A 27,527-nucleotide genomic window follows, 5' to 3' on the forward strand; every position below is an offset into this window, starting at 1 on the left:
GTTGTGCCCGAAGCGATAAAATGATCGCTTCGTGCACAACAAGATAATGAGGTGGATCCCCGAAATAGCAGACAAAGCAAAGGTGGTCCGAGAACAAATGGGTTTTAATACAAAACACAAAATACCCGTCCGGGAGCAACAAACAGAAAACGCTGGTCAAAATCAGGACCAGGAATAAAAGGAAGCAACAGAAAACGCTTGCGAGAAAACGGCAAGGATTATAGTTGGCAACAATAGGAATTAATAAGAGTAGATTTAACGACGCGCAATCACAGCCACAAGGCTACACAGCAATGAATAGATTAAGGCAGTAATCGAGAGAATTGGCTCGGGGTGGAATACTCCGGCAGTAAGTTAACTGCCCGAGCACAAAGATAAACCCTGTGTAATCAGTCCTTAATGGGTGACAGGTGTGTCGGCGGTAGGCAGGAAAAGTCTGCCCCCCTGCTGGCAAACACGGGACGTGACACTGGAAGGTAAAGGTGACAGTCGTGCCTGTGGCGGTCGGAGCACTCGGGGCAGTGACCCCCAAACTAGATGAGTGGTTGCAACAGATCCCGGGAACAACATCGGACATCTCAGTCCAGAAATGTGCAGTGCTGGGAACAGCAAGGATACTGCGCAGAACCCTCAAGCTTCCTGGCCTCTGGTAGAGGACCCGAGCTGAATGAGGGACGGACACCACCCGAGGGGTGAGATGAGGATTTTTAAAAAATATATAATACTATAGAAATAACTATATATATATATATATATATATATTAGTTATTTTTTGTTTTTAAACTGTTTCAAATAAGTTAGTTTTTTGTGATTAATCAAAGAGCCACTCAGAGTGTAGTTGCGGGCAGCAAGCAGCCCACGAGCTACCAGTTGACCATCCTTGATCTGTGAATAATCAATTAATACAATTATTGTCATTCGGCAAATATATACAGATCACCGCCTGATCATTTGAATCACATATGTTGAAAGAGGGAACCATCTAAAACTAGCTGAACAGGGGCTCTTGAGCACCGGGCTTGGGCACCACTGGTCTGAATGCAGGCAGAACAATTAAAAGCTCTTAGACAAGATGGCAGAAGGTAAAATTAACCTGTGTGCACTTGTTGCCATTCCTACAACAAAATAGCTTGGTATTCAATTAAAGTTGCATAGATTTCACACCAAGTTAATCTGTGAATCAAATGAGAAAAACTCATAATTTTTTCCCCAGAATTTTTCAGAAGCGTATAAATAATTTTTTTGTAATTTTAATTGATGGTGTGCAACGTGGCTTCTCTAATGGAAAATGTGTACCAGTTTGCTCAAAAACGTTTTGAAATGTATGAACATATACATATGTAAGAATAATGCATGTTATGACTGTTGTATTGTATATTAGTTAAGAAAGTGGCAAAAGGAATTAAACACAGGCGTGACACGCCTCAACTTAGATTTTCCATCACTCTGTGGCAGTTTTTCTTCAATAATTTCTTCAACCCCACTTCATTTCCTTTTCGCATCGAAAGAGGTGAGAGCGTTCCATTCATTCGGTCATCTATTTATTGTTCCTGTGTTTTATGGGTTTTACACTGAATTCATCCATCCATCCATCATCTACCGCTTATCCGGGGCCGGGTCGCGGGGGCAACAGCTTTAGCAGGGAAGCCCAGACTTCCCTCTCCCTAGCTACTTCTTCCAGCTCTCCCCGGGGGATCCCGAGTCGTTCCCAGGCAAGCTGGGTGACATAGTCTCTCCAGCGTGTCCTGGGTCTTCCTCGGGGTCTCCTCCCGGTGGGACATGACCGGAACACCTCACCGGGGAGGCGCTCAGGAGGCATCCGAATCAGATGCCCAAGCCACCTCATCTGGCTCCTCTCGATGTGGAGGAGAAGCGGCTCGACTCTGAGCCCCTCCCGGATGACTGAGCTTCTCACCTTATCTCTAAGGGAGAGCCCGGACACCCTGCGGAGAAAACTCATTTCAGCCGCTTGTATCCGGGATCTCGTTCTTTCGGTCACGACCCATAGCTCGTGACCATAGGTGAGGGTTGGGACGTAGATCGACCGGTAAATTGAGAGCTTTGCCCTTTGGCTCAGCTCCTTCTTCACCACGACAGACCGATACAACGTCCGCATCACAGCAGACGCTGCACCGATCCGCCTGTCGATCTCCCGCTCCCTCCTACCCCCACTCGTGAACAAGACCCCAAGATACTTGAACTCCTCCACTTGGGGTAAGATCTCCTCCCCGACCCGGAGGGGGCACTCCACCCTTTTCCGACTGAGGACCATGGTTTCAGATTTGGAGGTGCTGATTTTCATCCCAACCGCTTCACACTCGGCTGCGAAACGCTCCAGTGAGAGTTGGAGAGCCCCGTTTGAAGGAGCCAACAGCACCACATCATCTGCAAAAAGCAGGGATGTAATACTGAGGCCCCCAAAACGGACCCCCTCAACGCTTCGGCTGCGCCTAGAAATTCTGTCCATAAAGGTTATGAACAGAATCGGCGACAAAGGGCAGCCTTGGCGGAGTCCTACCCTCACTGGAAACGATTCCGACTTACTGCCGGCAATGCGAACCAAACTCTGACATCGGTGGTATAGTGACCGAACAGCCCGTATCAGGGGGTTCGGTACCCCATACCCACGAAGCACCCCCCACAGAACTCCCCGAGGGACACGGTCAAACGCCTTCTCCAAGTCCACGAAACACATGTAGACTGGTTGGGCGAATTCCCACATACCCTCAAGGACCCTGCTAAGGGTGTAGAGCTGGTCCACTGTTCCACGGCCGGGACGAAAACCACACTGCTCCTCCTCAATCTGAGGCTCGACTTCCTGACGGACCCTCCTCTCCAGCACCCCTGAATAGACCTTACCAGGGAGGCTGAGGAGTGTGATCCCTCTGTAGTTGGAACACACCCTCCGGTCCCCCTTTTTAAAAAGAGGGACTACCACCCCGGTCTGCCAATCCAGAGGCACTCTCCCTGTTGACCACGCGATGTTGCAGAGGCGTGTCAACCAGGACAGCCCCACAACATCCAGAGCCTTGAGGAACTCCGGGCGGATCTCATCCACCCCTGGGGCCTTGCCACCGAGGAGCTTTTTAACCACATCGGTGACTTCAACCACAGAGATAGGAGAGCCCACCTCAGAGTCCCCAGGCTCTGCTTCCTCCAACGAAGGCGTGTTGGTGGAGTTGAGGAGGTCTTCGAAGTACTCTGCCCACCGGTTCACAACGTCCCGAGTCGAAGTCAGCAGCGCCCCATCCCCACTGTACACAGTGTTAGTGGTGCACTGCTTCCCCCTCCTGAGACGTCGGATGGTTGGTTTACACTGAATTATATTTTATTATTGTCGGTAGTGTGACTCAATTGTATCTTCTCTGTGTTTTGAACGAGTTGTACAGCACTTTGGGTCCCCTTATAAATTTTGTCGATATATATCAGTGTGGACGGGTTGGATAGGGAATTATAATTGTAGCAAATTTAGCACGAAATCTTTGTGCGGTATATCAGTAGTCACGTGCAAAATAACATCACTTATGTATGGATCAATTCAATCTAAAGTTCATGTTAAATGTCTGGTCTTTGGACATGTAACGCTTACCGCTTGTTTTGGTCTGTTCTGGATGTATCATGCTGACTTCCACCGGCTCCGGCCCCCTTCATTTACAATCAATCTCAATCTTGGCGCAAAACCCTACAGTGGGAGACTGCACCTTTAGGAAGGGTTTGCTCAAAGAGCGTATCTGTTTCCTGGAGCTAACCAATGTGATACTTAGTGCGACGCAGCTGACGTAAAAGCAGTCGAGAATACAGCCGACATCTCGCTATAAATAATTGGGGAAAGCCACTGCGCTTGCGTGCTGCGGATCAACGTTTATACCCGTTTACCCCCATTCATGTAAAACATTCCTAAATATCTTCCCGTGGAGTTGTTCCTCGCGTATCCTGCAGGTGGGTCCGAACTGTTTTGGGTTGAAAGTGTGATGACGTTTAGATAATCAATAAGTGATCATACGGATCGTTGGACATGGCTTGTCTGAGCAGGGCGTCATCAGGCCGTCACGTCACCGAGGTCTGCCTTAGATTTGTTTGCTGCACCTTGCTCGCTGTTTGCAGGTGTGCATGGACGATAACTGTCCCGCTTCGAGATAACAACACACAACGAGATGGATGCAAACGTGTTCGGTTTTTTTTTTGTTTTTGTTTTTTTGCATTGCTGTCACCTGTGTGGAAAGATGAGACAACCTGACCCTTTTTTTTGTCCAGAAGATGTGCCCCTCCGCCCTGCTCGCAGTCCTCTACAGCCTTCCTTTTGCTGTGGGTGAGTTGTCTTTCAATCATTTTGACAGCACTTGCAGTCTAACAAAGGATATAGGAGAATGTGGCTATCATATTTTACACCTGTTAACATATGTTCACAGCAAAGTCAAGGTCAATGAGAGTTTTTATTAAGGTGCCTTAGACCAGTGATGACCAATCTCTGTGCCATGATACCATTAGTGTGCCGTAAGGAATCCTCAAATTATGCACTTTCACCTTATTGGTTAGAAATTTATGATTTATTTACTACAAATAATCAAACAATCATTTCTACATGTCAGCAACGTATAGTGGTGGGCATAATAATTAAATGCACTTCCATTAGCTGGCAGAAGTTGCTTAATTGAACTGCGTATCAACTTTTTGTGATATTTATGCTTGCTGTTGTGCTGTGAGATTGTTTTAATGTGAAACATGTGGCTTGGCTCGATCAAGGTTGGTAAACAGATGCCTTGAGAGCCAAAAACAGTCACTAAGTTTTGGCATCCATCCATTTTTCTATATAGTACTTGTCCTGAGCTGGGATAAGATCCAGATGCGCCCCGCGACCCTTGTTATCATTATTATTATTATGATTCGTCTTATTATTATTAGTAGTAATAGTAATTGAGCACCGTTTATACATTACACATTACCAAGTGTAATAGTTAACACACAGAGTTTACAATATTATCTCTCTGAGAGTAAGAGAGAGAGAGAGTGTTTGTGTATTGGCTCTTATAAGAGGTCCAGAGGAAAACTGTGGTCTGCGTGAATGTCAGTGATTCATAGTATACGAGTACGACATAGTATTTGGATCCATCTTCACAAAGGCAAAATATGAGGTGTGGACTTTTTAGACATAACCATGAATGAGTTGGGTCAACATTCGGGGTTTTCATATTTGACGAAAGAAGTATTATCAAAAGCCCAAAAGGATTTTAGTTACTTTATTATCATTTGATACGATAGTGTTTGTAAAGGGGCATTCCTCTCATGTCGACTATTAACTTGTTCAAGACCTTTCTGGTTATTGCATTGCGTATAGAGTTTAAACACAATTTTGCTTCCTTACAGGTTGGGTCGTACTTGGTGAGCCAACAGAAACATTTTATCCTATTCTTTTCTCATTGGAAATCAGCAAAAAATATTCTTGACTTTCTTTTCCATTTTGACAGGTGACAGAGAAGAAGTTCAGATGGTTTGTGCCGGGAAGGAATTTCGTTTGCCAGTCTACTCTACATCAAGAACTGTGACTTTTACTCAGAACTCTGCAGGACCGAAGCGCATTCTCCTCGAGAAGACCATTGTGAGGGAAATGTTGTGCTGTGACTTCTGTTTTGTGTTGTAACGTACACAGATAACAAACCTCAATTCTTTATTCAGGTAAATGACCCTCGTTTTAAGTGGACCAAAGATAAGATGCTGGTCCTGAAAAATGTGACCCATGCGGACCAAGGACTTTATTCAATCAAATTGTCTTCCGGATTCACCTATGAAACCGTTCGTCTGACAGTTTCAGGTTGGATACTTTTCTCTGTTTTGTTAAATCAACTCTTTTCAGTCTTTGTGATGCTTAATTTGTTTTACTTGAAAGTTCACTAAACCCATACCTCCATGCCCACTTTCCAAATTCCATATTTCTTGTTCTTTTTGTCAGATAGCAGTGCTCACAACTCCTCAGGGCACTCTCTAATATTTTACTGTATTATAACAGATAGTAATAAAATAATTAAGTCAAATGTAAAGAATTAAACAGTTTTGTACATTATTATTAACTGTGATTGTAGGCCCCCTTCTGGTGTTTACACCATTGGCCACCTTGGGATAATATGATATAGGCACACAGAGACGAACAACCATCCACGCTCACACTCACACCTAGGGACAATTTAGAGTGTTCAATCAGCCTGCCATGCATAGTTTTGGAATGTGGGAGGAAACCGGAGCACCCGGAGAAAACCCACGCAGGCCCGGGGAGAACATGCAAACTCCACACAGGGAGGCCGGAGCTGGAATCGAACCCGGTACCTCTGCACTGTGAAGCCGACGTGCTAACCACTGGACTTACCGGGCCGCCATATATTATAGATATATATATAGAGAGATATATAGATATATAGATAGATAGAAAATAATAAAGGATAAAGTATATATGACTGTGAGTATTGTCAAAATGCAAAGTACCTTGGGCTCACATTGATGATGTGACCAAACCCAGAAAACAGGTGAGCTTTAATGTCAACAATGTCGTCACGTCAAGTTGATGGCTAAGGACAGGACTGTATAATGTCAAAATGTCTGTTCCCTGAGATGGCTGAAAGCTTGTGAATTCATCTTCTCAGTTCTTATTCCGCAATATTCATCAAAATAAGACTGTTGATGCATAGAACGTACAAGGTGACCGAAGGAATTTGGCATTATTTTAAAAGGAATTAAAAAAACTACAAAGTCCAACTCATTAAGATTGAACAGTTTAGGTGTTGAATATCATAAATTTATTCTGGGACTGATTTCATACAGGAAGTTGGGGGCATAGACCACTTAAAAAATCATTAAATAGAAAATGTTGATCTGAGTCTCTACATTCCGTCCAAATTTGAGGTTATTTCATCATTTGCTGAAATTATGCTTCTGATCGTACTTTTCACACATTTATCCGCCCATAGAGTGCATCAAGTCCTACTACAGAAACTACGGCGAGACCTTTGAGCACAACATCCCCGAAAACAGCTTCGTACTGGAGTTTGCTCCCCGAGGCGCTCCATCTGAGGCGATGCCAATAGTCCTGTGGAACCGGACCGACCCTGATACCAGTGTTGTGGGTCGGGGCAGGCTGCTGAGAGATAGGAAGGTGTGGGTGGCTGACAGAGTGACGCAAGCCGACCAAGGCAACTACACAGTGCGTGACGCTGAGGGGAAAGTGTTGTCTCGCAGCACCCTCACTGTCCGCGGTGAGAAACAACAAATGAATCATACCTTCATTGTTGAACAACACTAATGATATTTTTTTTCCTCCTCCCAATCCTGTATCACATCACCGCTCATGGATGCAGGACACACTTTCAATGTGACCCGCTTCACCAAAGAGTCTCTGAACCTCCCTCTCTTCCTCCCCGTGCCACGTGCCTACCTCATCTTTACCCCGACCCGACACCTCGACGAATCCTCGTTGGGGCCTTTCGACTCCAAGCCCCCCCGGAGCCCCGTGCAGTTAATGCGGGAGGGTCACATCACTGACCATGATATGCGATATAGAGGCCTGGTCTCCGTGGGCAGGAACGGCTCCGTCAACGAGGTGGTCATTGCGAGGCTGACCTCGAGGCACGATGGCGTCTATGAGATCAGAGACATTCATGGCAACCTGGTGTCGTCCACCTTGTTGCAGGTGATTGGTGAGTAACACGCTTGACACACTATTTCTCCACAAACTCTTGTATCTCCTTTTTTTTCTGTTTGGTTTATGTTAAAGGACATTATCGCTGTTGCTCATCACCATTATTTTCTGATAACTTTTCATTTTTACGTTTGCTCCCTACATTTGAAAACAGATACTTTATCAAAATAGTCTTGTCGATATTGCCGGTGGTCTCCTCAACAGAGTCACCCTGTCGTCAATGTCGTCAAAAATTGCAGTATAATTCAACTCTTCGACAGGTCTTATTATAAGCAGCCAAACATTTGCATACATACCTCTGCAGTGATAAGTCTCTTAAAATGTTTTTCCTTCATTTTGTAGCATTTCTTCCATTGTGTATGTGATTTTGGCAAGCCTCAGTCCAAGGTTATTAGTGTTAAGGAAAACTAAAAGAATAACTACAACTAAAAATGTAAGAACATTTGTGTCATGGTCTGCTCTGTCAGTGTTTTTGAGATCCACCATCCGCCCAGTCTTTCTTCAGCCATTGTCAATTTTGGTGAATGAAATAAAATGAAAATGAAAATGAGTGCTTTTTAATAATATTTTAAATATTTATTTTGGTATTAATAGATGACTGTACACAAAAAAAGGTTTAACAGTTGTTTGGGAATTTATTGCACAATACATACTGCCTAGAGTAACCATTGGCTTCTGCTAACTGCCTCGTTCTCTAATTGCTGTAGAAAGGGGGAGCAGGTGGCGAGCGCTTCTCAAGTCCATCACTGTCCCTTCCGGCATGTTTGTGTCCCTGGCCGGTTTCATCCTGTTCATGAAGCGTTACCCCAACTGCAGCTTGTCGCAGCTCATCACCTGCCTAAGAACGAACCGGACGCCACAAGCCCAGCCCCCAAGGGTCAACATCCAGGTGAGCAGGTCGCTTGTAACAACAAAGATGCCTTGTTGTTTACAAACAGCTGTTCCCCCCACCCCCCACTCCCTCAAGGTCAAGAGGAGCCTCCTGTATTTCATTTTGGTGTAATCGAAGGGTCTTTTTACCCACTTGATTTCTCTATTACAATAACACATCTTAATGCCCAAATACGTAGACTGTTGTTTGCGTCGTCCAAATTATGAGGCGGACTCGGGCCATATCCACTGTAGTGTAGGGGTGTATTTGCAGCTACACGGCTGTTGTTTATGTTTCATTTAGAACTACAGCCAGTCAAGCTCTCAGCCAGCAGGATACTATATTCACGGCCAGCAGCAGGGGACACCGAGAAAATGGACGCCGAGAGCCAGTCCAATTCATACTGTAAGTGGCTCACACCTTGATTGACTGGACAACTATACACACATTTTGTTGACACCTTTATTTCCGTTGCCGTTTGTATTTCCAGGGTTACACTCCCGTTATGGAAAGAGCTCCACCTCAACACACTCCTGTTCACACGAGGGCTGAAAATTATGAAAGCCAAAGACGTGTGAGCTCCCCCTGTCACAATTCAACTGCAGAGGTACACAGGATTTTTGCATGTAGAAGCGATTTTTTTTTTTCATTAAACAACTCATTTCCTTCTTTGTAGGTAACGTCAAATGAGGAAGAAAGGAGGATTTCCTTTCCAGTGCCTGGAGCATCAGATTGCCTGCAGTCCTCCGAAGGTTGCGTTCAGTTCCAGATCAAAAAAGTACTAGTTCAAGAAAGACGGAGCAGCACAAATGAGTATTATACCGCTCTGCCGCTGGATACAGATATGTCTGACACCTGCAGCATTTATACTTCCGAAAAGCTGAACTTCTTATAATGCATGGAGTGGTGGCAGAGAAGCATGTGGAGAAAGAAGAAAAACCTCACCTGTGCCTTTTGCAACAAAGTGTATATTGTGCTTCCAGTGGTTAGACATCCATATTGCATGCCATTATTGTCAGTGTAATGGTATTTTTGAAGCATGAGCTGAATATTATCCTTCCTGCTTTAAACATTTATTCACTCTGACTCTGCCAGAGATTCGTAAGTCACCGCTGTCCTCTGATGCTACCTACCTCCGGACCCTCAGGACCACCGTGATATGCACTGTATATATTTGCTGAATCTGTCCACGTGTTTGCGTGTGCGCTCAGTGAGCTTGCTACGTATCGAGGACTAGAAATAGAAATTAGGCTGTGTTTGAAAAAGGGAACATTAACTGATTGTACTAACATAGAGAAGGAATTTATTCTTGTCGTTAACCTATTTAAACTGAAATGAATGATCATGTTAAATGTCTGTGATGTAAGATCATAATTTTACTATAAGAACTCCTGGGGCACTGTGCAACCATGAAATGTTCTGTACAAATTTCCCACCAAATTTTGTAATAACCTGTGAACCTTGTCAAGAGCAAAATATCTATCACCAAGCTCATCCGGGGAACGAAGACGACTCAACTTGTAATATTTTTGCAATATGAAAACGTGTATCATTCCTTTTAAAATAAATATATATCTTATCAGATTATGATTTGGTCCTTTTGTCCCGTACATTGGGCCCTGTGTTTGCTTTTCATATGTATTACATACAAAAATGTATAACATTTAAGAATGTAAGGGACAACAAAAGTAGCTGCTATGGAAATGCCATTTTAAAATATGTCTCGGTCAGGAAGGCCGAACCTGGCTATATAAAAGTAACACGGCTTGCATTGGGCCGCTTGTGGGTATTCCAGTTTTGCCCAGCATATGCATAAGAGAGAAAGAGAGAGAGGAAGTTACCGTAACATTAAAAATTGCCACGACGGTTAGGCTGTTCTAGGTGTTCATATATTATCCAATGGGTGGCAGCAATGCACCAAACGTGCCCATTCTGCCGGAAATCAGGAAGAAGTAGTTCCTGTGCTAGCGGCAATGAAAGGAGAGCGTGCTGTCTCCAACTCAAAGAAAATATTGTAAAGAGAACATCAACTGCACGAAACGCTTTGTGAAAACGAAACGAGTTTAATTCCATCATCAGACGTGATTTTCAAGTCTTGACCGGGACGATGTCTTTGGTTTGTGCAAGTAAGTGACCTTAAATTAATACAAAGATTGGCGTCGCAAGCTCGCTGTGCAACCGTGCTAACGCTGTTAGCTAAATGAGCTAACGTTAGCAGCCTGGCAGTCCCGCCACTTACGTCGCAAAGTTCCCGATTTTTTCCTTCTGAATCAAACAACTAATAAAGTCTGAATGTCCTTCTTGTTCAGTCTCCAACGAGTACCCGGAGCACCCGTGCGTTTCTCCGGTGTCCAACCAAGTGTTTGAGCGCCGGCTCATCGAGAAGTACATCGTCGAGAATGGGACAGACCCGATGAATGGGCAGCCACTGTCCGAGGAACAACTTGTCGATATTAAAGGTAACCATAGGCAGCAAGATATGCAGGAACGTCTTTTAAGATCGTTTCCCCCTCACCGACCTTACCGGCTTCTTTCCGTTTAATGTCTATCGCAGCTGCTGTTTTTGTTTAGTGTCTCGCATTTTACAGCCATATCATGCACATTTGAGGCATCTGTTAAAATCAGTGGAAGTACTTAGTAAATATAATCAGCGCAAATCCACGCTCGTTTTAGCTCCTCCGCGTCTCCTTTATGATTGCTGAACCTGGTGCGTTTGTGCAAGGTTATATTTTATACCTGTCTGCCAGTCTCCCATCCAGTGAGACCAAAGGTACCATCGGCTACAAGCATTCCTGCCATTCTAAAGTCCCTCCAAGATGAGTGGGTAAGTGTTTGTCAAGATTTCTCTTTGATTATGACATGATAGACTACTTACAAATGGGTGGGGCATTCAGGTGAAATTTCAGGAAGAACCCGAAATACCCCATAACATTAATATATGAAACAAATTTGACCTTTTTATTGCACATATTCAACTTGTGCTCTTTTGAGGAACTGAATGGCAAAATGTACAAAAGATGTTTAATCCAAAGACAACCAACCAACCAATAGATTTCCAGGGTAAACTGAAATTGGTATTCAAACTGAAGCATATGATATTCTTGGCAATTAGAAATGAAATCACCCCATGCGAATGTTCCCGTTTAGCTGCTTATTCGAGAACAGCAAGTTGGGCAAAATGTATAGAAACATTAAAACAGTTGGCCATGCGTTCAAAAATTCAGAGGTCAAACAAATATTTCTGTCAATGTTATACATTAAATGTTCATTCTGAAATTTCACCCAAAATCCAAATATCGTCAACTTTTGTTAGTAGTGTAGTTTGCTATTCTATTGTAAAAAATCAATCAATAAAATATCTGCGTTATGACTCGTCAGAAATGGAATAACATTTTCATCGAGTTTGAGAGGAAAAGTGAACACATTATACACATTATATGGTGTGATTTAATGTTCGTTTTGATTAATTACACTGAGAGTTGAAATTCAAGTTATCCTGAGGTAAACGCATTGTATTCTTTGTTGTCTTCTAGGATGCTGTTATGCTTCACAGTTTCACCCTGAGGCAGCAGCTGCAGACGACTCGCCAAGAGCTCTCGCATGCCCTCTATCAACACGATGCCGCATGTCGAGTCATTGCTCGACTTACCAAAGAGGTGGCTGCAGCCAGAGAAGGTAGGTTGATAATGTGTCGTGTGATGACCTGTTGTTGTGTTCTCATTGAATGCTTGAGTTTGCACAATTTACCGATTGTCCTCTTCCACAGCTCTTGCCACACTCAAACCTCAGGCTGGATTGATTACACCTCAGGCAGCCCCTGCCTCTCAGCCAGCCGCAGTGGTGAGTGATGAACTATTTATTTGGATTCATATGGTACAGATGATTTCTGTGATGGTATAGGAAATTGTTGTTCATTGTCTGGCAGGGTCCTGCTGGAGTGCCTATGGAGATTAGTGAACAAGTGGGCATGACTCCAGAAATCATCCAGAAGGTAATACCATCTTTCTACTTGATGGGTCACTTAGCTTGCGCAGATTTTAGACTGATGTGCTTTCTTACTGTTGCAGCTTCAAGACAAAGCAACAATTCTCACCACAGAGAGAAAGAAGGTATGGGGCAAATATGTTTCAACCCTCGCTTTCTTTACTCTTGGATTATTAAATTTTAGCGAGATTACTTTTTTTTTATTCTCTTGTCGTCTTGTTTTTCTGTCAATTTACCAATTGTCTTTTGTCCAGAGAGGTAAAACTGTTCCAGAGGAGCTGGTTAGAGCTGAAGATCTTGGCAAGTACCGCCAAGTGGCCTCTCATGCTGTAAGTGTTTATTGGTGAAAGTGATTCAAAGTCATTCATTTGGTGTCCACTGTCGCTCAAGGCTGCGATGAATAATTGAGGAACGTAATAATTGGATTACCAAAAAGATCTATGCAAAATTCGTGCCTTCATGCTCTCGTTTTTCCATGCTGATCAATCTTAACTGCAGTCACACGCACCGCCAGAAGAAAAAGTTCACAGAAACTTTTTCCAAACCTTGTGGTTGTTTAACACAATCCGAGAAAGATTAAATCTGATGACAACACAACAGCACCTCTGTGATCAGCAACATAAAGTAACATATCGATGTTAGCTAATTCAACATAGCCTACTATTGCTAGTTGGGATGTGTTTTAATGCCCCCGTAAGTGGTCAAGGACAGCCACAGCCACTGGTGCACTTTAAAATGGTGAACAAAGAGTGAGAAAAAAAAAAGTAAAAGTACATATGTACATGAGCTGCCGATGGCCAGAACTAAAGGTGGATTACTCAACAGAGGTAAAAGCCAGTTTGCTCTTCACTCTCATGTGCTGACACCCACATCACTCACCAGGCCATGCGCTACCTTTGTAAAGCCATACTCAGAAACTACAGCAGAATGTAAAAATGGCAATCCGCGATGGACAAAAATAACATCTGCACTTTGCTTGCATATATTATTTTGGTTAATAATGCAAAATCTGTTTGTCTGGTTACTTGTTTAGTCATCGGGGTAATTGATAGAATGTCAATTAAAAAAAATCAATCACTGCAGCCCTTGTGTTGACAAGCATGTTCTTTCTGCTTGCAGGGTCTTCACAGTGCCAGCGTGCCAGGCATTCTTGCTCTGGATCTGTGTCCCTCAGACACCAGTAAAGTGCTCACTGGTAGGCCTGCTTGGAAATTGGTTTGACCCCGTTAGTCATCAGGAGACTTTGGTCTGATTTAGCTGTGCTCCATTCTTCCAGGTGGCGCTGATAAAAATGTGGTTGTGTTTGACAAGAATGAGGAACAAATTGTGGCTACGCTGAAGGGTCACACCAAGAAGGTCACCTCAGTCATCTACCATCCATCCCAGGTCAGTGACTTATTCAGGTCTTGTTTTACTCATGATTATTACGATCCTGCAATCACTCTAGTTCTCCTTTCCTCCTGCAGTCTGTGGTTTTCTCTGCATCTCCCGACACCACCATCCGCGTGTGGTCTGTCACCGGGGGCAACTGTGTCCAAGTGGTGCGTGCTCATGAGGCAGGTGTCACTGGATTGTCCCTGCATGCCACTGGGGACTACCTGCTCAGCTCTTCTGAGGATCAGGTATGTGTGCTGCTTCAGTCACAAAAAAAAGTAAGATATATTTCCACAATGTGGTTTGGGTCAGGAAATCTGTTTTAACCATGGGCTTTGAAGATGGGATAATGATAATGCCGTCTCTCTTATGGATAACATGACCTCATAGTACATAGGTGTCAAACTCAGGTCGCGGAGAGCCGCTGTCCTGCATGTTTTCCAAGTCTCCCTGTTGCAACACACCTGATTCAAAAGAACAGGATCAATGTCAGGCTTCCGCAGAGCTTGCTGATGATCTCATCATTTGAATCAGTTGTGTTGCAACAAGGAGACTTGGAAAATATGCAGGGCAGCGGCCCTCCAGGATCTGAGTTTGACACCTATGTCATAGCAGCACAGCTTCGTGAAAATGATCAGTGATGTACTTTATCTCGCTTTGGCTTGATTGTCTCGTTGTTTTGCAGTACTGGGCCTTCTCTGACATACAGACCGGCCAAGTCCTCACAAAGGTCACCGATGAAAGTGCCGGCTGTGGTAAGCGCTAGTGTGTGTTGGGGATTCTTAATATAGGAGCTCTTCTCCAGGTGCTAACGTTTCCATTTGCCACCCCCCCCCCCCCCCCCCCAGCCCTCACCTGTGCTCAGTTCCACCCTGACGGTCTCATCTTTGGTACTGGAACTGCTGACTCCCAGATCAAGATTTGGGACCTGAAGGAGCGCACCAACGTGGCCAACTTCCCAGGTCACTCAGGCCCCGTCACCTCCATTGCCTTCTCTGAGAACGGATACTATTTGGCTACAGGTAATTTTTTTTTTTAATGTAAATATTCATTCTTTTTTTGTAAGAAAAAAGAACATATACCATTGTTATTTAGACTGCTGATATTATGATAAAGTGCCCTGAATTTGTGCTTTGTATTAGCACATTTTTAATTACATTTACTGCTGATGTTGTGTTCTAGGGGCACAGGATAGTTCTCTGAAACTCTGGGATCTGAGGAAACTGAAGAACTTCAAGACAATCACCCTGGACAATAACTATGAGGTACTTAAAAAAAAGACTGCAGTTATTCGGTCAGCCTTTTATTCTTCATATTGCACCCAAGCATGTTCTCTCAGGAATTTGGCCATGACAAATGACTATGAGGTCAGCTGTCAAAGAGATGTTCAGTTTTGTTCAAAAGAAATTACAGACATGCCTTACATCGATTACTTTGTGTTGATGGCAACATCAGTCAACCATTCCAACCGCTCTGCAGTGTTTTCATTTCCGTTTCTTGCTCTTGCAGGTGAAGTCCCTCGTGTTTGACCAGAGTGGTACCTACCTGGCTGTAGGAGGATCCGACATCCGTGTCTACATCTGCAAGCAGTGGTCTGAGGTCCTCAATTTCACAGGTGAGGGCCCACTTGCGATTGTGTAAATTGTGCCATTGTATTGTAAAATGTACGTTCATTGTTACATTGATCTCCGTTACTGACATTGATTCATTCATTTTTGTGCGTTTGTAGATCACAGCGGTTTGGTGAGCGGGGTGGCCTTTGGAGAGAACGCTCGTTTCTTGAGCTCTGCAGGAATGGACCGAAGTTTGAAATTTTACAGTTTGTAGAAAAACAGAAATTGATAATGACATGAGGGAAACGACGGAGGTAGACCAGAGACTGGATACCTACTTGGCATAGACGTATAATTTGTAGTTTTAAAAATATCACTGCTAACTCTGCTTCTTTAGTATGTTTTAGTCGTCATGTGCATAAAACAGAAGTTGATAAAATATCTATTTGAAAGATCAGCAGCATAATTTCTTTTTTTTTTGCAGTGTCAGGTAAAATAATGTGAAATCAAATGCCGCGTCATGTCCTGTTTTAGTTTTTATAGCATCCCTGATTTAAACCCATTTATTTTGTGAGTTTGTGTGTACCATTTGGGGGGGGGGCATTGGTGAGGTCATAAGTAAAATTCCTTGTCTCTTAATATTGACCAGTTTAAATGGTTTTAAAGTGCATCTGTGGTAACATAACAGCCTAGAAGGAAGATGGTGTATGAACATTTTGCTCTTCCTTCCTTTGATTTCCCACTTTCCATTGGGGAATTTTGTTTCCTTTTGTTGATTGCTGTCTCATCAAATGTGTCTGTCTCGCAATGTGCTCTTTTACAGTAAAATATCTTTTGTATGCCATTTACCAGATTCCAAGTTTCATGAAACGGTCTCTTGATGTAAATCTAACAGCCTCTACTTAATTGTTTTAAAAATTGAAAAAATACAACTTGTCAGTGCGTTCTCATTTTTGTAGTTTAAAATATTACAGTCACTGTTCTGAGGTATTAAAAATCTGCCGAATGCTCCTGTCTTACCTTTGTTAGGTTAGATTTTTTACTGTTGTTGAATTCAAGTCTAAATTGTAAAAGCTTGCTTTATATAGCCTGGTTGCGCAGCAAGGGCTGTATTGTAGACATAATAATTGAGGTTGTAAACTAGATGCTTCAATTAAGAGCAAATTAGAGCGTCACAAAGAAAACCTGACTCGTGGCATGCAAACTGTTGTGTGGAAAACCGTTGGGAGTGTTTATTAGCTATCCAACTTAATCTCTGTACAGGGTTCCCACGGGTCCTTAAAGTTCATAAAAATCAATCAAAAATAAAATAAATACATTTATGTTCTTAATTGTCCTTAATTTTCAGGGAACGCTTCTAAAATCAATGAAAATCCTGACAGATTTTTTTTAATTCGAAAATAAATTGAAGTTTTATATTTTCAAACTTAATGTTCTTAGTGTAATTTATTTGAGAATGAATTCAAGTTTTTTTGGGGTCATTTTCCTACCTGTAATACAGTAGGAAAATGTTTGACATACAGTCGTCAAATAAAGGGTAAACCTCTGAAAATAAAGATGTGCCCTTCCTTTGGCAGCAATGATTTGAAGAACAGCTCAGTGATATATGGCTTTCTGTTCAGCCCCCATATTGCTGAGCGGGCATTAAATCCACCGTGAATCCCCTGCTGAATGGGGAAAAGGTCCTTTAAAAATTGCTAAATTAGCCCTCAAAAGTCCTTAAAAGGTCCATAAATGAAAAGCAAGTGGAAGCGTGGGAACCCTGCTATATTCAAGTATGCTTTTGTCATCACTAGAAAGACACTTAAGTGATTGTGCATTTATTTGATGGTTTTGGAGGCAACGCCCTCTGCTGACTCAAACACCATCATATAAAACAAATGATTAATTTTTTTCTTCAATTCTTTTTTCTCAAAATTTTATTGCATGGCTCCAGTGGTTTATGACGGGGTTTTTTTCGGGGGGGGGGGTGGACAATCCGATTTCAGGCTCTGTATTGTCCTCAACTTCATCTGCCCAAGGTCTACATTTTCCGAGTGCTTCCTACCTTGCGTGTTTTCACCTTTCACAGGGGATCTTTCTGGTCCCCACCAACCGCGAAAAACGAAGGCTTGCTCAGAGCTGGTGCTTTTCAAGGTGGAAATGTACCCTGAAATTGAAATTGAGACTTTTTATAGATGAAGACATGCAGAAGACTTGCGACAGGAAGTAAGCACGCCTCCGTAAACCAAATGGGGAAAATGGTGCGTGCATATACAACGCTCCATGTTGCATCCATGTACAGCACTTTGTATGCAGCGATGGCTGTTTGAAAGCGCTCTATAAAAACTGTTGACTTGACTTGACTTGACTTAACACTGGAGGGGAGGTCGTTTTTAAACAGTTGTTTTCCAAGGACAAAAAGCGTTAATACGTTCTGTTCATGGAATTTAAATAGGATACAGTATTAAGGATTTGTCATAAATGCCCAGGCGGCTTTGCGTAAAAAACATTCTCGTGCACATTGGAATTGTCCATGTGACATTTTTTTTATTTCGCACGTTTTCAACATTACGGTACAGTATAAGATAGGTGGCGCTCTTTGTCGCCATTTAAACTTGCGAGCTCCTTTGTCGTGGCGGGCTCGCCGAGAGTCACGTGAAATCGCAGTAACGTGACTTTCCCGAACGGGAAGTGGTGGCTGGGGTCAACATCACACAAGTTCGCTCCAACGAGACGTCTCGGTCAACTCTGTTCTCAGTCATCGGTGGGGACGGACACATTTATGACTGAAGTGCTTGGAGACCGACGGAATTGACTGAAAACAAAGGGGTGAGCCATGATTGTGAACGTCGTTTGCGTTGAAGAGCTCAAAGTACTCTACTTCGTCTATGAGTAATTACATCCGTGAAACGTTAATGTTCATTCGAATTACCAGCCCGTCTAACTAAATAGATTTCTTTAAAATGATGTACCGACGGAATGTTATGTTGATTGTTTCATAAGGTTCCATCTCAGCTTTAATTAGTACGGCATGACAAAAAACAAGTGATCTAGTTGGGTTATGAGTCACGACGGGTGACAGAAGAATTTTTAGTTTTTTTGTTTTTTCTCAATCAAATGAAAATTGATCTTGCGTAACATTGGGACCGTCATCAGTTACTTTCACACTGTTGTCAGTCAGGACAAAACCCACTTTAAAAGTACTATCCTAGAAAATCGCTGCATTCGACTTTTCAATGGAATCCAAGCTTTGCTAACTTGATCATCCTTCCGATTCCAGGCAAAGCAGCCTCAAATATTTTAACTTGGCACACAACAACTTTGACGCTCTCATAAACACCAGAAAGTCAGGTTAGTTAGTTGAATTCCTCGCCGAGTTTCAGTTTTTATAGATTTCAGGCAGCTCATCCAGCTCTTTATTCACGAGTGGAAAATTCTGATTACACTAAGGGGAACTTCCAGGGGATCGTGCTTCCCCTTTGACACTTGATTAAATTATGTCTGCTAACAGAGAAGCTTTACTTATGAAATGATGCTTAAAAAAGTGGTTAAAGTACTTGCACGCAGTATTTAAATTTAAGTGCGGATACTTAAGTAAAAACAGACGATCTGTGTGTATGTGTGTGTGTATATATATATATATATATATATATATATATTCTGAAATGTAGTTTAGTGCAAATGTAAATATATTTTTTTCAATTCTATTACATACAATCTTTGTTTTTTTGAATAAGGAAGATAGGGGGAAAACTGTACACAAGCCTCTCTTTTATCCACGTACAGGGTGCATGTACTCAGAGGAAAAAGGTACAGTCACAAAGTATTGTATTTTATCACTTCACACCATAGTCAGAAATGCCTTTCAAAAATACATATTGTTTCCCTTCCTATTTATGGCCGCACTCAGTGGTACCTCAAATGGCTTCTGTCAAGCTTTTAGGATGTGACACAGAACATGTGATGTGTGTTTTGGGTATTGTGCAGGCAGCCATGGGAGCCATGTTTCGAAGTGAGGAAGTGTGTCTGGTGCAGCTCTTCCTCCAGTCAGGTTCAGCCTACAACTGTGTCAGCGAGTTGGGGGAGCTGGGCCTGGTCGAGTTCAGAGATGTGAGCCACACTCTGCACGGTCTTCACGGTTCAGGGAGATGAGAATTCTCCAGCTAGCCTCATAAACCGTCATGCATTGCACGGACTCGTTTCAATTTTCTGTCACAGTTCTCCTCTATTGATTTCATCCTGCAAGCACACAATCAGCTTCAAAGTTGTTCGCTTTAATACGTTTTGAAATTGGGCCCTCACAAGTCATAATGGAGTGTTCATCTTTTTTCTACACTCCATAATGTGCAAATTCCAAGATGTTGGCCTTTATTCACCAAGCAGTTATATTTTCTTCTTCCATTTGTGATCAGCTGAGTGACTTAACCCTTACTTCCTCTTTCCTCTCTTGATGTTTTAGTTAAACCCTAATGTGAACGCCTTTCAGAGGAAATTTGTTGGTGAGGTGAGACGATGCGAGGAGCTTGAGAAAACATTTTGTAAGTATTTGCACGTTCTGTTTTTAACGTCGACGCTAGTAACTTGATGCTGCTACAATTCCTTTACTGGATTACGGTGGCCGTTCATGGATTTGGAAGGTGTGCCTTCAGTAGGGAAATGTCCGACCATCTACCCCCTGATTCCTCCACTATCACGTTGCAATTAAGAAACCATCAACACTAAACAAAGACGCAATGTAACATTACACAACTGTGTATATGTTGATACATATACACATATAACGTATACACACTGGGTATATGTTATGTGTCATATGGAGCAATTCACAGGCAGTATTTTTCTAATAACGTGAGAATAGCATGAAACATTGTCATAAAATACATCGCAATGACCAAAGATGCTGATTATGAAACATGTTTGAATGCGTAAACCTCGCTACAGATATGTTCTGCTCATCGAAGTTGGCTGTAACAAATGTTGCTCAAACCAAGCAATCAGAGGATGGAAAAATGCTAACGCCATTGTGGGCCTTCGGTCCGGTCTTGTGAGGATGAGGAAAAAAATCTTTCCCATTACTAATATAGGTAGTTCAAGTTAGATGATTGGGAAAGGCCATGGGCAGATTAGCTTGGCATAATTTAAAAAAAAAAAGTCCAATTACGCTATCTGGTGTTGAGGCCAGCAGACTGTAAAGATTGCTCATATTTGCTGTCCAATGTAATCTGATCCATTTTGTTTGCCCTTCAGCATTCTTGGAGCAGGAGATCAATCGATCCATATCCCCTCCGTTGAACGGCCCCCTGCCCCCTCCTTGTCCGTCGCCTTCTGCCCCCCAGCCCCGTGAGCTCCTCACCATCGAGGAGGAGAGCGAGAGGCTGGCCAGAGAGCTCCGAGAGGTCTTCTGATACATTTGACCATACTTTTTTTTCATATCAATAAGAAAGAAAATCAGAGTCTTGAATTGTTGTAACCAGGTGTCCAGGAACAGAGACAGTCTTCGCGCTCAGCTGACCCAGCTGTGCCAGTACAGAGGAGTGCTGACCAGAACGCACTCTCTTACAGCCTCGCAGGTGATGACAGCATGACCTTTTGCCTCCGTCATGATTGTTAAATCACATGCTACACTAACTCATGGTCATTTCTATCAGGCGCCCCCATCTATCCTGGAAAACCAAGGTCTGTTTGACAACCATCGTGATGTACGCCTGAGGTACGTCATCATGTCTTAATAGCATAAAGCGTCGGTCCCCAACCAATACCCGGGCCGCACTGAGGCAGCACACCACGACAGGGCTAATTTGAAGTAATAATCAAGAACGAAATAGATTGGAAATGATTAGCTTGATTTATGGTCAATAAGCAACAGGCTGGTGTGTTGCATCATCTGATAATGATTGTCCTCTCTTTCAGTTTTGTAGCGGGAGTGGTCCACCCCTGGAGGGTGCCCTCATTTGAGCGGCTGCTGTGGCGAGCGTGCCGTGGTTACATCATTGTGGATTTCCGAGAGATGGAGGATCGTCTCGAGCACCCGGACACGGTAGGAGCTGGGATACGGTGGACCACATTCATCTCTGACTTGGTGTTCTCACGGGATTTGCTGTCATCTGCAGGGAGAGATGGTACAGTGGACGGTGTTCCTCATTTCGTACTGGGGGGATCAGATAGGACAGAAAGTGAAGAAGATTTGCGACTGGTCGGTAAATCGGTATCTTTGCTTTTTGCCATCTGCCGCTAGGAACCTGTTTGTTACTCATCTAGTTTCCCTTTTGCGGCAGCTTTCGCACACAGACGTTTGCGTATCCTGAGAACACGGCTGAAAGAGAGGAGATTCTCCAGGGACTTCAAGGCAGAATTGAAGATATCAAATCTGTACGTGTCAGGCCTCTGTTCCAATAATAATACAGGGTGACCCGAGAAAGTGGACATCATTTTAAATACAACATATATCTGAGTACATTTCTTGTCCCAGACAAATGAAATTCAATTGACTTGATGTTAAAAAAAAAAAAAAAACTCAAGTAGATTGATCAAAAATTCCAACAACATGTCCAACTCGTGTCGATTTTTATGACTGATTTCACAAAGCACTGATAGGAGAACAAGAGTAGCTAATGCCCTGGAAGTGTTTGAACGAGGTTGTTTTCTTCCCAAAGGTATTGTCTCAGACGGAGGCCTTCCTGCAGCAACTCCTCATGCGGGCGGTGGCCGTGCTGCCCCAGTGGAAGGTGCGCGTCCAGAAGTGCAAGGCGGTCCAAATGGTCCTGAACCTCTGCAGTCCCTCCGTCACCGACAAGTGCCTGATCGCCGAAGCGTGGTGTCCCGTCGCCAAGCTGCCCGAGCTGCAGAGCGCCCTGAGAGAGGGAGGGGTGAGACAGCAGTCCAAACCCGCCGCCCCTGAACAGACGAACGCCGATCTTAATCCGGCGTCTTCGTCGTCTTCAGAGGAAAAGCGGCAGTGGTGTCGACTCCTTCTACAACCGCTTGCCTTCATCTACCTCTCCGCCGACCCTGTTTCCTCTCAACTCTTTCACCGCTGGTTTCCAGAACATCGTGGATGCCTACGGTGTGGCGAGCTACCGGGAAGTCAATCCAGGTACGTCACCATGAACCCCATCTCAAGCACTGGCCTGTCATTTCTCAGCCATTCGCATATTTCATCTTTTTTATGTCTCCATAGCCGTGTACACCATAATTACATTCCCCTTCCTGTTTGCGGTCATGTTCGGGGATGTGGGTCACGGTGTGCTGATGACTCTGGCTGGGCTTTGGATGGTTCTGGAGGAGAAAGACCCCAAGCTGAGAAGTAACAATAATGAGGTACGCTCAAGTTTTTGGAGTGATGATCATTTGCTTGGTCGATTTATTGTTGCAAGCTCAAATTTGAGTCCAAAATACCCTAGAATATTCTCATAAAATCATTTCAAAATCATTTTCAAACATTCCTCTGAACAAGACTGTAAATGGCTAACGGCTAAGCACATAAATTATATCTCAAATAATTCTTACCAAAAAACAAAGGAGGAAGACAAAATAAAGGCACCCCTATAAATACAGTCTACTTCCTGTGACAACGATTCACGATGAATTTAAAGTGACGTTCTTTGTTGTCTGCCATGCGGTGCTCTTGTTCTCCCCATCATGGCTGGATACTGCAGCGTAACTTTCCTGCGTCGTTTGAGCATATTCAGGTGCTTTGCCTTCTCCCTGGGCGTCAGGACCTTCTGGCATTTATGCTGCTTGCCGAAAGTCTCAGAAGAAGCAGTTTGTTTGGGTACCATCTTGGGGAGTTCATGAAAGAAAGAGCACAAAACATGCAGAGAGGTGTGAAACCTTTGACTTTTGTCCTGCAGAAAACTTCCCGAGTTGGTGAATTTGTGAAGCGGCGAGGGGTTGACTGACTAATCAATCAAGTGTGGTGTGTTTGTTAACTCCGTCGAGTGGGAGGGAGAAAGGAATTGTGGGTCATACTTTTCATTGCCCTCTAGTGCCTGACTCCTGTCGGATTGCACGCTGTTGAATCTGAAACTCTTGCTCACCATCATTCTAGTGAACCGTAGTTAGTTCCCCCCCCCCCCCCCCCCCCCTGTGCAACAAAGGTGACTTTTTGGGGTTTTCAGATCTGGAAGATGATGTTTGGAGGTCGATATCTGATTCTGCTGATGGGACTGTTCTCCATCTACACGGGAGCCATTTACAACGAGTGCTTCAGTCGGGGCCTCAACACCTTCAGCTCAGGATGGCACGCCGGTCCGATGTTTGAGAAAAACATTTGGAAGTGAGTTCTTTTTTTAAAAAATTCTAGTTTAAACTGCACTTTTTCCGGCATCGTTTATATTTTCTGCGCTCTCTGTAGTGCATCCGTCCTGGCAGGAAGCGAGTTTTTGTCAATGGATCCTGTTGTGCCCGGTGTCTTTACCAGTCCTTATCCATTTGGCATTGACCCGGTATGACTGTCAAACTAATCTGCAGTTAGTGTCTCTTTCCCTCAGGCTTTCACTCACTTGACTTTGTTTTCGGTTGTTTCATGGTCAGATTTGGGGTTTGGCCAATAACAAGCTAACCTTCCTCAACTCCTACAAGATGAAGATGTCTGTTATTATCGGCGTTATCCACATGACTTTTGGAGTCTGTCTGTCCTTCTTCAACTACGTGTAAGTCGCCATCCAGCATCCCAGCAGGTTCTGTTTCCTTCTCGCATATATTGACCCTGATGACTTCTAAATGATGTTGTGCTTCCAGGCACTTTGGCAAGTTAAGCAGCGTGTTCCTGGTGCTGATCCCAGAGCTGCTATTCATGTTGTGTCTGTTCGGATACCTGGTCTTCATGGTGGTCTTCAAGTGGATTGCTTACACTCCCGCCCAGTCCAAAGTGGCCCCCAGTATACTCATCCATTTTATAGACATGTTCCTCTTCACAGAAAATGAAGACAACCCACCGCTATATTCGGGACAGGTGTGTGCACTACTTAAAATAATTCCTGTCTGCTCTGTCAAGCTTTTCTTCTTTTTTTGAGGGGGGGGGGGGGCATGTCACGCAGCCTGCAGAACAGTTGAGTATCCCAAATACTATACTGCCTTTTTAAGAATAAGAAAACCTTTATTCGTCGCACAATGGAGAAATTGCCAATTTACAGCAATTTTGGGTTGGTAATAAAAATAAAAATCTAACCCCAACCAAGTTACTGAAAGGTAACCACTAAGGAGATCATTCTGTTCATTCGCGCAGGGTATCGTACAGAAAGTGCTGGTTGTGCTGGCGCTCTGCTCCGTTCCCGTCCTTCTGCTCGGGAAACCACTACAGGAATACTTGACACACAAGGGTAGAAGCCATCAGCTGGTGAGTGCATCTACCTGCAACTTGAACCCCTCTACCTCAGATGGGTCCATTTTATGAAAGCGCTTCCATTTGCTACAGCATTTGCAAGAAGACAGACACCCGCTGGTGGTTGACGAATGCGCCATCAACGCCCGAGACGGAGGAGGGTGTGCTGGGGAGGAGGTGCGGGCATAACTTCTTTATTTTTAATCCAGTACAGAACATTTGGAAGTTCCTGTTCAAAGTACACTACAGTTGTATTTCATCGTTTAGGACTGGTTATGTTGGTACAATTTCTTTTCAACAATTATGTGAAATACTTTTGAATACCATTATTTGAGTGCAGTTTATTCTCCTAGGTTGAACTTTTTTTTCCAATCCTGTTTAGTTGCAATTAATCATGTTTTTTTTAAAAACATTTATTTAGGTACGGGTACATTTTTTTAATGAAACTTCTGTACATTACGTTTTAATTTAACAGTGTTCTTGCTCATTGTTAAAACGTTTTAGGAGGCAACGAATCCTTGAATCTAAAAACCATGCCTTGATTCGCATTGAAATGTCTTGAATCAATCCCTGACAAGACATAGAATGTTAACACAGGGCAAGTCAAATCTTATGACTGTAAATAGTTTCAAATCTCAAAATAAATTAACATTAATAAAAAATACAAGAAATACCAAATGACTGTTGTGGTAACATCATGTAATCATGATATTGGAACCAACAAAACAGTGATTTGTTTTTAGTCGGGAGTCTGAACAGCAGATGCATGTCATTTATGTATTTGAGTCGTTTTGGAAAACATGAGACACAGGGAATGTGGTCTTTTATTTAAAATGGAATTTTAAAACATCTTGAATTTAACTTGCGTCAAGATTACCTTGTAAAATAACGAAATGCAGTTTAAAGAAACTTTACTTGAATCCAGTACAGTTAATGAGGATGAATTTGCACAGTTTAGTTGTGTTTAACTTTTAAGTTCATTTTCATAGAGTATTTCAGAACAGTTTACTCTAAAATATTTATTTAGGTACAATTTCTAATTGGGTTGAACAATTACGGAAAATGTAATTGGGTTTTGTGCAAAATATGACGGTGTCTTACAACAATAATGACAACTTTTGTCTTCTTTGTGTACAATGCTGTTTTTTAATGTTGGTCACACTGGCAGAATGAAGCCGTCGCCGAACATTTGTTCCATTATCCATAGGACTTTGATGCTGCTGACGTGTTCATGCATCAGGCCATCCACACTATCGAGTACTGCCTGGGCTGCATCTCCAACACCGCCTCCTACCTGCGACTCTGGGCCCTCAGCCTGGCGCACGCACGTACGTTAGTCGCATCCGGACTGAGTCGTGCTCACAAGGCACATGCACACTCACACACTCGCACACAGACTTCCTTCCTCTTAAACGGACACTCTTTCCATTCTATTGGCAGGGAATTATTCAGCCACGCATGACTTGGAATTTCCAAGCACTGAAAACCAGCTGATTGACGTTGTTTATCTCCACAGAGCTGTCAGAGGTGTTGTGGGTGATGGTGATGCGGGTTGCCCTGAGGTGGCAGGGCTACGTGGGCTCTGCAGTTCTCTTTGTAGTCTTTGCATTTTTTGCTTTGTTGACCATCTCCATCCTGCTAATTATGGAGGGCCTCTCAGCGTTCCTGCATGCGCTCCGTCTGCACTGGTAAATCTCTTTTTTTCAGTCTGTGTGTGTGTGTGTCTGTGTGTGTGTGTGGGGGGGGCGTTCTCCAGTGTAAGGAATCCTTAAACTCAAAAAGTTTGATAACCCCTGCTTGAAAAGTTGAATAAAAATGCTTTTATGCTATTCATATGTGTCGAAAACAGAACTGCATAACATTCTGTGGTCAACAGGTAGTTTTTAAAGTGGCGTGCACATTGAATGTTTTTCTTGCAGGGTGGAGTTCCAGAACAAGTTCTACAGTGGCTCAGGCTACAAGCTGCACCCATTCTCTTTCTCGTCTCTGATCAATGCATCAGCTGCCATATGATCATCATCCTGGCCAAACAATTCACTGAAATTGCAACTATTCGTTTATTTACCTCATCGACATCTTGGACTGCAGCAGACTAACCCCAGAATGTTCTGTGGACTGAGGCGATGTAACTGTTTAATTGCACTATGAACATGATGGTATGGACTGCTAGGGCATCATGACATCCAAGAATTAGTTGTAATACAGTATATAAAAAATATAGATACTTTATTGTTCCCTTTTCAAATTTTATTCACTGTGTTGTATAAATTTACTGTAATTATTAATTGTTAAATAAATGCTTAATTGATACTTTTCACTGTGACATTTACAATAATTTTCACATTTTAAAGGGACATTTAGGGAAATGCATGTTGAATTGGTTGGTTGAACTTTAATTTATCCAGGTCTGTTAAATTTACCAAATGTTAGCAGGGAATTCTATGACACCCATCTGCTAATACGGTACATCTTTTCCACAATGCCGTGTCGCTTGCATACAGGAAATTGTAAAACAATTGAATCTTAAAACGTTAGTAACAGTTCTATCTTGTGCCTTAATAAGACAGTTTGTGTCAGTCATTAAGTTGTTGGGACCACTCTACCATGCAGATGTTTTGGACCATTGAGGACATGCCCCCCCCCCCCCCTCATTTGTTATGCACTGTCGAAGTGATAAAATTTTGACTGAAATCAAATAAGTTTCTTGTGTTCTTGTGAGCAGTCATTCGCTACAAATTAAGTGTAAAACGTTTTACC

General features: G+C 43.1%; 3 protein-coding genes across 5 annotated transcripts; all 3 read left to right on the forward strand.

Moving 5' to 3' along the window:
• The first annotated feature begins 3,782 nt into the window (after positions 1–3,782).
• Positions 3,783–10,137, forward strand: LOC127613148 (uncharacterized). 3 transcript variants are annotated; one of them, XM_052084105.1, is made up of 11 exons: positions 3,784–3,939; positions 4,255–4,309; positions 5,365–5,379; positions 5,466–5,596; positions 5,674–5,809; positions 6,957–7,241; positions 7,344–7,682; positions 8,392–8,573; positions 8,859–8,960; positions 9,046–9,162; positions 9,232–10,137. In XM_052084105.1, exons 2-11 carry the CDS (start codon positions 4,258–4,260, stop codon positions 9,448–9,450), a joined length of 1,578 nt encoding a protein of 525 aa, XP_051940065.1. In that variant the 5' UTR covers positions 3,784–3,939; positions 4,255–4,257; the 3' UTR covers positions 9,451–10,137. The 3 variants fall into 3 exon arrangements, with proteins under 3 accessions (XP_051940201.1, XP_051940065.1, XP_051940133.1); XM_052084173.1 differs by having other exon boundaries at positions 3,810–3,939; positions 4,258–4,309; XM_052084241.1 differs by lacking the exons at positions 8,859–8,960; positions 9,046–9,162; positions 9,232–10,137 and adding an exon at positions 8,652–8,839 and having other exon boundaries at positions 3,783–3,939.
• Positions 10,138–10,488: 351 nt separating this feature from the next.
• prpf19 (pre-mRNA processing factor 19) lies at positions 10,489–16,474 on the forward strand. The gene is made up of 16 exons (XM_052074938.1): positions 10,489–10,681; positions 10,865–11,014; positions 11,303–11,379; positions 12,089–12,230; positions 12,322–12,395; positions 12,481–12,546; positions 12,623–12,664; positions 12,794–12,868; positions 13,659–13,734; positions 13,816–13,925; positions 14,006–14,161; positions 14,599–14,668; positions 14,762–14,935; positions 15,096–15,178; positions 15,423–15,528; positions 15,643–16,474. Exons 1-16 carry the CDS (start codon positions 10,663–10,665, stop codon positions 15,738–15,740), a joined length of 1,518 nt encoding a protein of 505 aa, XP_051930898.1. The 5' UTR covers positions 10,489–10,662; the 3' UTR covers positions 15,741–16,474.
• A 1,588-nt stretch (positions 16,475–18,062) lies between these two features.
• Positions 18,063–27,479, forward strand: tcirg1b (T cell immune regulator 1, ATPase H+ transporting V0 subunit a3b). Its single transcript, XM_052074018.1, has 21 exons — positions 18,063–18,277; positions 19,436–19,558; positions 19,908–19,986; positions 20,696–20,844; positions 20,923–21,018; positions 21,097–21,158; positions 21,359–21,485; positions 21,559–21,641; positions 21,724–21,817; positions 22,102–22,314; positions 22,391–22,541; positions 22,626–22,765; positions 23,566–23,723; positions 23,802–23,892; positions 23,981–24,099; positions 24,188–24,401; positions 24,675–24,785; positions 24,864–24,947; positions 25,978–26,098; positions 26,287–26,458; positions 26,690–27,479. Exons 2-21 carry the CDS (start codon positions 19,442–19,444, stop codon positions 26,781–26,783), a joined length of 2,475 nt encoding a protein of 824 aa, XP_051929978.1. The 5' UTR covers positions 18,063–18,277; positions 19,436–19,441; the 3' UTR covers positions 26,784–27,479.
• The last annotated feature ends 48 nt before the right edge of the window (positions 27,480–27,527 follow it).

This window comes from Hippocampus zosterae, chromosome 1, assembly GCF_025434085.1.
Source record: "Hippocampus zosterae strain Florida chromosome 1, ASM2543408v3, whole genome shotgun sequence".
In the NCBI taxonomy this organism is placed as follows: Eukaryota; Metazoa; Chordata; class Actinopteri; order Syngnathiformes; family Syngnathidae; genus Hippocampus; species Hippocampus zosterae.

Coding starts and splice junctions, on each gene's coding strand:
- LOC127613148 (XM_052084105.1), top strand. CDS start 4,258: ATGTGCCCCTCCGCCCTGCTCGCAGTCCTCTACAGCCTTCCTTTTGCT. Junction 5,810..6,956: donor CGTTCGTCTGACAGTTTCAG/GTTGGATACTTT, acceptor ATCCGCCCATAG/AGTGCATCAAGTCCTACTAC. Junction 9,163..9,231: donor GTCACAATTCAACTGCAGAG/GTACACAGGATT, acceptor CCTTCTTTGTAG/GTAACGTCAAATGAGGAAGA.
- prpf19 (XM_052074938.1), top strand. Junction 12,396..12,480: donor CCTCTCAGCCAGCCGCAGTG/GTGAGTGATGAA, acceptor ATTGTCTGGCAG/GGTCCTGCTGGAGTGCCTAT. Junction 13,735..13,815: donor CACCAGTAAAGTGCTCACTG/GTAGGCCTGCTT, acceptor CCATTCTTCCAG/GTGGCGCTGATAAAAATGTG.
- tcirg1b (XM_052074018.1), top strand. CDS start 19,442: ATGGGAGCCATGTTTCGAAGTGAGGAAGTGTGTCTGGTGCAGCTCTTC. Junction 24,402..24,674: donor CACCGCTATATTCGGGACAG/GTGTGTGCACTA, acceptor TCATTCGCGCAG/GGTATCGTACAGAAAGTGCT. Junction 26,099..26,286: donor CCTCAGCCTGGCGCACGCAC/GTACGTTAGTCG, acceptor TTATCTCCACAG/AGCTGTCAGAGGTGTTGTGG.